The sequence below is a fragment of the Acipenser ruthenus genome, chromosome 20 (genome assembly GCF_902713425.1).
Source record: "Acipenser ruthenus chromosome 20, fAciRut3.2 maternal haplotype, whole genome shotgun sequence".
In the NCBI taxonomy this organism is placed as follows: domain Eukaryota; kingdom Metazoa; phylum Chordata; class Actinopteri; order Acipenseriformes; family Acipenseridae; genus Acipenser; species Acipenser ruthenus.
The window spans coordinates 22,174,942-22,187,342 of record NC_081208.1 but is presented as its reverse complement, the minus strand read 5'-3'; the positions used below and the strand labels follow the sequence as shown (position 1 = coordinate 22,187,342).

At 36.3% G+C, this 12,401-nt stretch overlaps 1 protein-coding gene and 1 pseudogene across 2 annotated transcripts; both read right to left on the bottom strand.

Moving 5' to 3' along the window:
• Positions 1 to 173: 173 nt before the first annotated feature.
• Positions 174 to 1,712, bottom strand: LOC117425850 (peptide deformylase, mitochondrial-like; annotated as a pseudogene).
• Positions 1,356 to 12,401, bottom strand: zgc:56622 (uncharacterized protein LOC326033 homolog). 2 transcript variants are annotated; one of them, XM_034042708.3, is made up of 10 exons: positions 12,096 to 12,395; positions 7,756 to 7,926; positions 7,385 to 7,501; positions 6,258 to 6,335; positions 5,721 to 5,837; positions 5,025 to 5,137; positions 4,838 to 4,925; positions 3,081 to 3,164; positions 2,547 to 2,629; positions 1,356 to 1,762 (listed from the first exon to the last, which is right to left on the bottom strand). In XM_034042708.3, the coding sequence occupies exons 1-10, from the start codon at positions 12,171 to 12,173 to the stop codon at positions 1,732 to 1,734; spliced, it is 960 nt and encodes a 319-aa protein (XP_033898599.3). In that variant the 5' UTR covers positions 12,174 to 12,395; the 3' UTR covers positions 1,356 to 1,731. The 2 variants fall into 2 exon arrangements, with proteins under 2 accessions (XP_033898599.3, XP_058849650.1); XM_058993667.1 differs by lacking the exon at positions 5,721 to 5,837 and having other exon boundaries at positions 12,096 to 12,401.

The following is a 12,401-nucleotide window of genomic DNA, read 5'->3' as shown; positions in this document are numbered from 1 at the left end:
AACTACATATAAATAATACATTGGATATTTCATGGCTTAATAAAACTAATGAAGAACAAATATTGCATGTTACAAAGTTTTAAAAGATGCTGTAAAACAGCAATACTTGTGTGGTTTTAAAATTACAGATGTCGGATATATATAAAAAAAAAAGAAAAAAAAAAAAATCAAGTATTATATTCTGAAATCCTTTTCACTCCCCAAAGTTATTATGGGGGGGGGGGGGTTGCTGTCCATTTTATCAATGTACAACACTCCATTTAAATAGTCAATTTCATGCTGAATGATACAGGCTGGCCAGCCACTGGTCTGCCATGAGACAGACTCCCCTCTTTCTTTCAAACCTGAAAAAGAAGCCAGTTTTGTATTAGTATGGTGGGAGGGGTGTTCTGTCCATTATTTGCAAGACATTTAGAAAGCCTCTAATCCTACTTGATCTTTTAACGCAAATTATTGTTTAATAGTTATGGAATAAGTCTTAAAAGGGAGCAATACTGTTCTTCTTGCACGTGATACTGGTAAAATGTAGATCTGAAAACACACATTTATATCTGTTTTACAAATTGTGATTTTAAAATAATGAACTTTTTGTTACATAATTAAAATGTTACCTGAGATTTCCACTGAATGGTACCTCGGAACACAGGCAGAGAATCCAGAGATACTTTCACACCCTTCCACAAACGCTGCGGTTCTAGAGTCCAGAATACGAACACTGGAGTTCACAAAGAATTTTAGTGGGAAGGGTGCTAGCCCCTTTATCTCTCTAGCGTTCAAAGGGTTTTCATGAAGCATGCACTCTGTGAATTCTAAAGCAGTCACTTGAAGAGGGACTCCAATCTGAGGGGCGCTCAGTCCCATGCAGTCCAGCTTTCTCATTACTTTGATTAAAGTTCGGATCACTTTCTGGACTTGTGGGCTACAGATCTCAACAGGGTCCACTGGGGATGCCTTCAAACAAAGCCCTGGGTCACCAACTTGGCACACATGTTGATAAGGGGGCGAAGAGGACTTCATCACTTTACGTTTTAAGTACTGCCAATAATTCTTTGCTTTATCTCAGACGAGTGTGATCTTGTGGCTGGTGCGCAAAGGTTACATATCACAGGTAACTGTTTACAGGTATAATAAGTGACCAGTAAAACTGGTTGTCATACAAAACTTTATAACACAAAAATATTTTGTATAAAATTAGACACACTAGTTCATGAATTTACTTTAGTGCTTTTTGTGAAACTATTCGGTAAATCTGTATGTATTGCATATGGTCTATTTTAATTTGATAATAGAACACCTGGTACTGCCAGTGGCGTAACTTTGGTTTCATACACACACGCACACACAGTATATGGAAGTGCACAACAGATAAGATTTATGCAATAATTTTGTTAGCTGCACAAATACATTTTGCTGAATACTTGTTCAACATAGGAGACCTACAGTATACAGGATTTTAGGAACAGTCTATTAATGCTGCAAGTGAAACACATTGAAACATTCAAGTTTGGATTTATCAGTTATTAGGACACATTTTTTATAACCAATGAAAACAGAAACCAAAAAAAAAAGTAATTAAATCCATATAAATTATACTGGTATTGTTTCTCCCGTGCATTTCCACAGAAACAAATCATCTGTATGGAGTTTATGAATTATTTTTGAAGATGAACCACTCATTTACTGGAGTCCTCATCCTCAATGGTGATCTTCATGGCACTGTGTGGGACCTCTTTAAAAAGGAAAGTAGGGGTGTGACTTGACCCTGCAATAGACATAAATAATTTGAAAACTCAAGCAGACATACGTTTCACCTAATGGTACAGTATATAAAAGATATCTAAGATTGACAAAATGGCAAGAATAGAGGGAGCAATCTCATTTGATAACCTGTGCAAATATGTCACCATACCAGCACGACCTGGAACTGTATACATGAATGAGTGTATAAAGAATATGGGTTATACAAAAATAAATTAACTATATATTAAATACAGTGAGGCATAGTGCAGGCAGGCTCCTTTCCCAGACCTTCATGTCCTGGGCCTCTCAAGTCCGACAAATATCTGTTTGGGTGCTAGGTAGAGACCACCAAAATAATTTAATGTTACAATTAGGAATCAAACCCAGGTGAAATGCTTTGGATTACCAGTGTGTATTGGTTTATACAGTACCATTGTGATACGATTGGCATGTTAAAATATGTTACCACTCATTGTAGCTACCCTTGTACGATACGAGACTATTTTATAATTGTATTCCCCCAGTTATTTCCCCCCCCCCCCCCCCAATTTAGAATTTCCAATTATGTTCCTTCACCTCAGCAAGGGCCAGGCCAGTTATTGTTCTGAGTAGGTTTAAACCAAGTACTTATTTTACAAAACGTGCCTTTGAACTTGCTTCAACATAGGAACAGTACCACTGAATTGCCATTTAAGGTACTTTTGGAAGCCACGCATGTTTAGTCCCATTGACTAATTAATACAGATGCAGCTCTCGATTTTGTTTATATTTTATTACAAAAAATGCCATCATAGACCATGCCTTACCCTTCAATACTACAAGCCCGCCAGCCTCTGTTCAGACTCTGCAAGGACTTCATATCTTTTTCATCCAAAGAAAAATCAAAAATCTGAAAGATTCAAGCACAGAGATGAGAATTTTAAAAGACAAACCAGTATGGTTTGGACATCAGTTGGTTGTATATTGAAGTAACAAGAAAAATAAACCAACAATAATGATAGTGTGCCGGTACAAGTACTCTTGTTCGTAATTGCCTTCAAGAAGTATTCATTGGCAGGTATTTAAAAAATCCATGTGTTGTGTTAATGTGTTGATTTCAAAACAAGAAAGTGTCCTTCCCTCACCTTTACAATTGAGTCAGTTGGCAATTAACAAATTAATTGGCAACTGAATCAATGGCAATTAAAGTTTTTAAGAGCTGACATTTTTACTGCCATACTGAAAATATTCATTGTCAGCTTACAGCCTCAGTGAGGCAGTACAGCAGTAAAAATATGTCAAACATCAACTGGAAGCATAAGGATCACATTTTCAAGAAAAAGCAAGCTTGAGATCTTTACCTTGGTATTCTCCAGAATGTGATTGGGTCTCACACTTTTTGGAATTACAGCAATCCCTTGTTGCACATGATATCTCAATAAGATCTATGAAAAGTAAATGATGTATTAATACAGTACAATAACAATTCAATTTAAACACATTGAACAATTAAAAAAAATATAATGAGAGAATTTGAGAAGTGTACTTTTCTTTCATTACTTTTAATACTTGAATTAATAATGTATACATTACTAACAAAATCTAGTTAAGATTAACAGTTAATGTGAGTCTGCTTTATTATTGCTTCTTTTGCTTTTTCTGTAAACCAATGCTGCCTGTAAGGAGAAGTTGCCTAGAGTTGATAAACAGTTAAAAACAGATCTCAAGAGAGAACAGACTACAAGAAAGGGGGGGGGGGGCTAGTAGATAAAAGGAAAGTACAGAGACAAACAGTTTGTGAAGGTTGATGTGACAAAAGGCATGAACAGTTTGTGGGGTGTATACTGATGTTGTTTTGCATGCATGTATAAAAAAAGTTGTGTGAACTCTGCTGCGTTAGAGAATTTTGAAGTTCTCTCCAGCGCTGTAACCTCACTCTTGTGTGATTACAATAAAGCAACCTCAGGTTTTTCAAACTGCATACAGGGCTGGGCTAAAATGTAACCTCTACAGTTTGCTAGCTGTACTTGTGAGACCACACTACTACAGTTTTGGTCATCATATTACCATTAGGACACTGTGGCCCTGGAGAGAGTCCAACACAGAGCAACCAGACTAATCCCAGGGTTTAAATGAATGTGCTAAGATGATATGTTGCAGGAACTTAATTTATTTAGCTGGAGCAAAGAATAATTAGGGGACACTTAAAATGAGTTGACATAGTTAACCCTAACCAATACTTTAAGTGCAGCACAAAAACCAGGACCAGAGGACGCAGTTGGAAATGAAGTGGAGATTTAGGACAGAGGGTAGGAGAGACTTCTTCACACAGAAATGGTGAATAAATCTGGGATCCTTTAAGAGCCAAAGTTTTGCGATTAATCAGCTACGAGGAGCCAGGTGAGCACAGTTGGGTCAACTGGCCACCTGTCGTTCATAAATGTTCTTATATTCTTATGTACAGTACTTGATCAATAGACTTCCCACTAATGTGGTACCCAGTGCCAATTCTATATTGTGTCAGCAATAACACCAGATATTTAATACATTGTGCAAACCAGACCAGATCACAACCAATACACAGGGTCCAAATGCTTGTTTGTAGAAGGTAGTGCATGTATTACTCCTTATTTTTATTTTTAACTCCTACATAGGACTTTATATCTCCTACGTAAGACTTTATGTCTCCTACGTAGGCCTTTTTAAAATGGCAAGTGGTGTGTGGTATTAACACAACATCAACAAAGTGATGCTTCAGATTTGGCAGGTGAATCAGAATCGGGGGATACAGATGCAGGTAATGCACATCATTTGAAAATGCAATACACATTCCAGACACTGGCCAAACTAGCAAGGTAAATGTTACGTATAGTGATCAACGTTTTGTTTTGTTGTGGGTTAGTCTCTGTCAACACCTTTTAAGTTTTAAAGACTTCAATCAAGTCCACAAGATTTTTTGGTCTATGCTCAATAAATTCTTTCAACCTATCTTCATAGAGCATTCATTAGTCTGGTTTCTCTTGCACCAGTGCATTATACAATCTCATGATAACCTGAATTGTACTTTACAGTTCTGGCAATATTGCATTGCTATGTCATTTCACACGCTATTTCCTACCTGTGCTGAGCTTCTCTGGTGTTTAGTTGCTATGGCAGCAACAACAGGATCCTCTAGTAATTTCTCTGGATCCTTATCACCCATATGACTGCAGGTAAAATTATTTTAAAAGCATTAGAAAAATGCAGACCATCAATTCTGTAAATATACACTGTATTTTTAAAATACTGAAGCCATTCTAGCCTACTTTTGTGGAGGCCTCCCTGGGGATCCAAAGGGGCTATATGCCGTCAGAGCAATGCTTTTGGATTGGCAGAATTTCACAAGGTCAGTCTGGGTCAGATAAGGATGTAGTTCAACCTTCCAATAACAAAAACAGTATCTCAGTTAAGCAATCGGCCAATAGTAAACACAATTTGGAACATTACAACAGCATACAACTGATATAAAATGGGTCACTTTTCCTTCAGTTTTGAAAAATAATAAATGGGGAAACATTAAATGAACTAGAATGAAATAAAATGATCGATTTTGGGAGCAGTTATGCCATGCCATATTTTAAAAGATTGCATAGTGTTGTACACTGGTTTACCTTTTCCAATACATCCCAGTGGACCAGTAAGCTCATTAAAATCATAACAAATGTGGTCAAATGTGCATTGTAATTGCTAATAGCAGCATGTCGAATTTTCCCTTAGAAATGTTTCCCATTGTAAAAGCATAACAGAGTAATAAAGCATAGTGAAAGCAAAATAAAGCATTGTAAAGCCCAGAGAGGTATGGTAATTCATATTAAGAAACATTGCAAACAAAGGTAAACTATCGTAAATGCAAAGTATATCCATGGAAAAAAAAAACAAGGTAAAACTGCAAAATTACCTTGCAACTTTTATAAGGTGTTTCAGAGGATTGTATTACCGAAATACAGTTGTAAAATACCTACCTGATTGACAGCTGGTGGTATTCTAGCAACAGAGAGCAACCTCTCCAGTTGAAGGATGTTAAAGTTGGAGACTCCAATGCTTTTTACAAGGCCTTTAGACACAAGAGATTCCATTGCCTGAAAAAATACCCTCTTTTAAACTGTACAGATTTCCTCTGGGTATCAGTTAAGAAACTAGTAAACGGTGTTTGCAAAAAAGTTGCTTTAATGAGAAAGAAGAAATTGTGGTGGACATCTTTTGAACACACTAAGGTCTACTGTCACATACAATAGTCATTTGAACAGTTTAAGTACCATTATTGAATGAAGCAATTATATATATCTATATATTACAATAGCTAGATTATCTACCAAACTACAGAAACTATATCCTCTTCAGTTTGTTAAACATAATTCCTTGTTCATAATTTTGATTATAAACTACTCATGTCGTAGTATGCTGACAAAATACATTGCTCCCATGCTTCAATCTTGATGGCCTGGTATTTTAATGGAATAAAAATATTTGAATAATATTTATGATCATGGATAGGTTACCTTCCACGTGTCAAGGTAGTCTGTGTCTTTAGTAAGGACTTTGCCATCCTTCATAGGAAAGACCTCATCATCTATCCTCTAAAAAAGAAATTATGGGAGGGTATATACAGTAGAAATACATTCTAGGACATGTTATAGTGGTACAATATAGTCTAAACTCAAAAGGATCTAGTGAGACTGTCAAGATGACTGTAGAGTGACGACAGCGTACATTACATAGATATAACTCCTAATTAAGATGGATCATTCCTTAACATCATTGCTAATATTTCAAGGAAAATGTATGATGCAGTCCCAGTTTTGTTTTGATCGCATATTTATTTTTTATAAAATGTAGTATGCCTAATTATTTTACCGCAGATTATCTCCCCAATTAAAAATTTCCAACTGCACTCCCAGCAAAGACCAGCAACTTCACACAGCCAGGACACAAACTTGTATAACACACTCTGCTCACCACGTGGCTGCGCCTTTACCAGGTGAGCCACTGGGAGACTCTGCAGTCCGCGGGCCGCCACCCGCCACTAGCATAATTTGCCTTGGACGCTACAGCTGCATGAAACGATTAGCACCCTTGTTGATTAACCAACCAATTCTGGCTTAGATTTTTATATTTGGAATAACTAACAGAATATCAATCTCAATTTAAGGATTTTAACCAAATACAGTTTGCCTAATTCTTTGTGTTTGACACTACTTTAATATTCCAGTTCATCTACAAAAACTATTTCTGAAATACCCAATATAATTCTAAGAACTCAGTAAAGTATATCATTCAGATTTACTCTGACAAGCCCAAATGATGGCGAATTACTTTACTTTTAGCCCCACAAAAATAAGTAAGCTAATGATGCTTTTTAAGGAGATAAGATTAATCAAAAGTATTCATTGATGATTGCATTATTTGCAATACATAGTTGCAGCACTATTGAACTCTTATCAGGCTACTTCCTCCATCAAAGCGTATAGGAGGGACCATTTTCCATTCTAACTGGGGCTGACAGTCAATTCAATCTAATATGATGGTCTGTCTACTACCAATGGAAACAAATAGGACTGGTCCCGAGTGGGTGTGGAAAATTGGCAAAAGTCCTGCAAATTTCACAGAAATCTGCTTCTGTACCTACCCGTAAAGCAACAGGGAAATGGATGAGGTAGAGGTCCACATAGTCTAGTTGAAGATCATTTAGGGTTTTACTTAGACATAAAGGCACATCTTCTGGGGCGTTATATGTGCACCATAACTGAAAGCAACAAAAATCAGGTCTTACATTCTTTACAAAAATCACTGTTTTTTAATCTATTAGCTTATCGCTTTTTTTAAAATTTTCTATAGACAATAGCGTGGGGTTTCAGCAGTATTCAGTGCCAGATGAATAGTAGCACATAGCCTTCAGTGCCAGCTTGTATTATAGATGTCTATATTATTCTGAATAACCGGAAACACGTCTAGAAAGATATAAAATCCCAAATATAAAAAAAAAAAATTTATTCTTACCTTGCTAACAATAAACATGTCCTCTCTTTTGATGACCCCTTGTTGAATTTTGGCCCTTATGGCTGCCCCTACTTCCTTCTCATTCCTGTAACAGTATGCTGCGTCCAAATGTCGATATCCAGCAGCAATAGCTGTCTCCACCGCTGCTTGAAATACTTGTGATGATGAAGTCTGCAGTAAAGAGAGACGAACCATAGCCCGGCTCTCATTAAATCTACATCCAAGTTCAAATGTGCACAATCTTTAAACAAGGGATTTCATTTACAGTAGAAGCACCTGAAGGCAGATTGTAGAGCGAGGGGTGCAATGAACCTTTTGCACAGTAATTTAAAGTAATTTACCATATTTATTTTCTCTGCCATGCACTTGTATTCATCAGTCTCAAAGGTGCACATTTTTTAGTAACCATGTATTTTCAGTCAGCTGCTTCCCCTAATGACAGACATGCTCTCAGCCACTAACATGCTTTGGTCCAGAAGACATTGCTGGGATGAAATAACCAAGGAAGTAAAGCAGTAAAAGACTTCCTGAAAGGTAAGGCAACCAAACTGAAGGTTTTTTTTTTTTTTTACCTGATGTTTGTTTTAAAATGAAAATACATGTTTTCAATAATATGTGTTTATTTAAACTCTATGTAGTTAATGGAAGTACAACATGTATGGAATATATATATATATATATATATATATATATATATATATATATATATATATATACACACACACACACACACACACACACACACACACATATATATATATATATATATATATATATATATATATATATATATATATATATATATATATTACACACACACACACACACACACACACACACACAACCGGTCAAAAGTTTTAGAACCTCAATTTTTCCAGTTTCTATTGAAATTTATGCAGTTTAATGTCTCAATGTACTCAAATTAAGGCATAGAACAAATAAACAATTGGAGATAAAAAAAGAAATCATGGAATCGTTTTGTTTAACAAAATTTAATCTAAATTCTTGACTCAAAGTAGCCACCTTTTGCAGATATAACAGCCGAACACACTCGTGGCATTCTTTCTAAAATGGAAATCAAATATTGTTCGGAAAGTTCTTCCCAACACTGTTGCAGAAGTTCCCACAAATGTGTTGCACTTGTAGGTTGCTTCGCTTTCACCCTTCTGTCCAGTTCATCCCAAACCAGCTCGATGGGGTTTAAGTCTGGAGACTGTGCTGGCCATTCCATGATTTGAAGCCTACCGTCTTGCTCTTTTCTTCTAAGGTAGTTCTGACATAGCCTGGAGGTATGTTTTGGGTCATTATCTTGCTGTAGGATGAACCCCTGACCAACTAGGCGTATACCAGAGGGTATTGCATGGCGCTGCAAAATGCTGTGGTAGCAGTTTTGGTTCAGGGTGCCACTCACTCTGTGCAAGTCGCCGACTCTGGATCCAGCACAAGAGCCCCAGACCATCACGCTTCCTCCTCCATGTTTGACAGTTGGTGTCACACACCGAGGAACCATCCTTTCGCCTACTCGACAGCGTACAAAAACCCTGCGTGATGAACCGAAGATTTCAAATTTTGATTCATCGGTCCATAAGACCTTCTACCGTCTTCAGTAGTCCACTGGCGGTGCTTCATGGCCCAGGCAAGCCTCTTTTTCTTATTTTGCCATCTTAGCAATGGCTTTCTTACTGCCACTCGACCTGTCAAACCTGCAGCTCGAAGTCTTCTCTTCACAGTTGAAACTGAGACTTGCTTACTTCGACCAGTGTTAAGCTGTGCTTGAAGCTGTTGTCCTGTGAGCTGCCTATCACACAAGCTGTTGACTCTCAGAAACTTGTCTTCTGATTCTGTTGTGGCTTTGGGTCTGCCAGACCTCTTCCTGTCAGTGTTTCCTCCAGTTTCCAAGTGCCTTTTCATGGTGTAGGAAACTTTACTCACTGACACCTTGGCTTTCTTTGCAATTTCTCTAAAGGAAAGACCTACTCTTTTAAGGGTTATAATGGTCTGTCTGTCTTCCTTTGTTAATTGCCTTTTTCTCGCCATTATGAGAGTAATATACTACTTCCTGCAGTACAATACTGTCCAAATAATGCTTAAGAGGGTGTAGTAACACAGTCTGTTCCAACACTGCTTTTATACAGACAGAGGGTTTGTAAGTAATCAACAAAAGTTGGGATACCTGTAGGAATTGTTAGCATCAACTTTCAAGGCTTAATTTACTTCCATTGCTGCAGAACAGCTGTAAGTTGTTAACCCATTACTTATTCCCTGAAAAAGGCTTTTTTGTATAACTCTGAAATGTACATTATTTTTCAGTTTTTGGTAACCTAAACTTTTTTTTTTTAACCTCTGGCAGTTTACCGCTTACCTTTGTACCATTTCAGGTTATTCACTGGACTTGAACTGCTTAAATTTCAATAAAAACATATATATATATATATATATATATATATATATATATATATATATATATATATATATATATATATATATATATACACATATACATACACACACACACACATATATATATATAGCTATGATTACTTTAATTGATGGTGTACTTGAAATGATATCAAAAGCCAAGTAGCCTGACCTGCTGTAATCATTTTCTAAAACATAACTTGTATAGAGTATTCTGTATTAATCATTTTTTTTCTTCCCATTATTTTTCTTGGATAATAAAGGTTTATAGAAAAGATTACTGCAGTTCAAAATGTCTCTTTACCCACTGGTTCATTGCCCTTTGTATTGGAAACATAGAAATCAATCCAATAAAAAAAAGCATTTAAATTACACAGTCTTATCTTTTAACGGGGAGACCTTTGTTTTAGTTCAATGCAATATTCCCAATCCCGCACTTTTTAAAGTTTACCAAAGTAAAAGCATAACAAAAGAGTAATAAAACATAGTGAAAGTATGAAGCATTGTAGAGCCCAGAGAGGTATGGTAAAGCATTAAAAAAACATGGCATGGTAAACTATGCTAAATGCATATTATAACCATGGGACAACTGCAGAATAACCATGTAAATGCATCATGGTAAAACTTCTAGAAGGATGGTATGCAGAATAGTGAATTTCAAATTGAAAAAAAACAAAAAACATTTTCAGCCTCACATCTAAACACGGCTTCACTGGGCTATATAAACATTTGTCTCCAGTACTTGACTAACTGGGTTTGTTTTGTGAGGTTATTTATAGATTAAATCAGAGTCACACATTTCCTTTAAATCCTCTTCTTGTTGGATTTGTTCTTAAAGCAATCAAAAAGGCAAACAGAACGTTTGTGTCGAGTACAAATCCAAGAATGTTCTGATGAGGCTGTATAATGCACTGTTGAGGCCACACTTGGAATACTGTATCCGAGTCTGGTCACCACAGTGTCCCTAGAGAGACCAAAGAAGAGCAACTAGACTAATCCAAGGACTTGAAGGACTAAGCTACTGTACGAAGAGAGGCTGAAAGAACTGCATTTATTTAGTCTGGAACAAAGAAGAATTAGGGAGGACATGAGTGACATCTTTAAAATCTTAAATAGTTGACATTGTTAACCTGAACCATTACTTTAAGCGAGGTACAGAAACCAGGACCAGAAGAAATTAAGTGGAGATAGACTGAGGGCAGAGAGAAGGAGACCCTTCTTCACACAGAGAATGGTACTGTATGTGTAACAATATTTCAGGATCTTTTATGTGATATTAACAGTGGCAGATCAAAAGACACCAAGATAATTAGAGTGTGAGAACCAACATTATGAAAATCAAACATTTAACAACTAACACCTACATCTCTGCAATACATAATATGTAAAAGTCTAGAGTGACTTTTTATTGATTTATTAGATCAATTGAACACACCTTATATAAAGTTCAGTGTTCCATGAAACGTCCTTGTCCAGAAATATTATGCCCTTGCACAGGCAAACAGCATTTTTGAAAGTTAACAAAAGCCAAAAATGCACTTACATTTTTCATGGAGGAATTCATTGATCTGCATACATGCCTACAATTGTTTAAAATGATCAAAGTGCCTTTTTTAAAGAAAAGGATTTTGCCGATTAAAGTAAAATCAAAACAAGAAAAAGAAAAAAAGAAAAAAAAACTTATAAAAAGATTTCCTATGGTAAAAGCATAGCAGAGCGTAAAAAACATGGGAAAGCATACTGTAAGCATTGTAAAGTCCAGAGAGGTACAGTATGGTAAAGAATATCTAAAGATGGCAAACCATGGTAAATGCATACTATAATAATGGGAAAGCATGGGAAAACTGCAAAGTTACTGTGCAAATTCACAGTGGTAAACTTTTACTTGAGTACAAATAAAACAAACAAATCTAGTACAGTACCTTCCATGTTCCAAGACCCAGAATTGGCATCAGCCGACCATCGTTGAGTTTGATCGTAGTTCTTGAAACACTTGTCATTTTTTCGGGTCTGCTTTTGTCTGAAAGACTTAACACACTTTTGAAGAGTTGAAATAAAACTGGATGTCAACACTGGCGGTCCTACCAGGAAAACAGTAAGACTTTTGCCTTTGCCCTTCTACATATCAGATAATCTGCTGTTTAAGTTAATTATTAAACAATCATTTTGTTTTTCTTCAGTATTACAGCCTTCCTGAAACTAGAAAGTAAAGACAGTTCTTCACACTG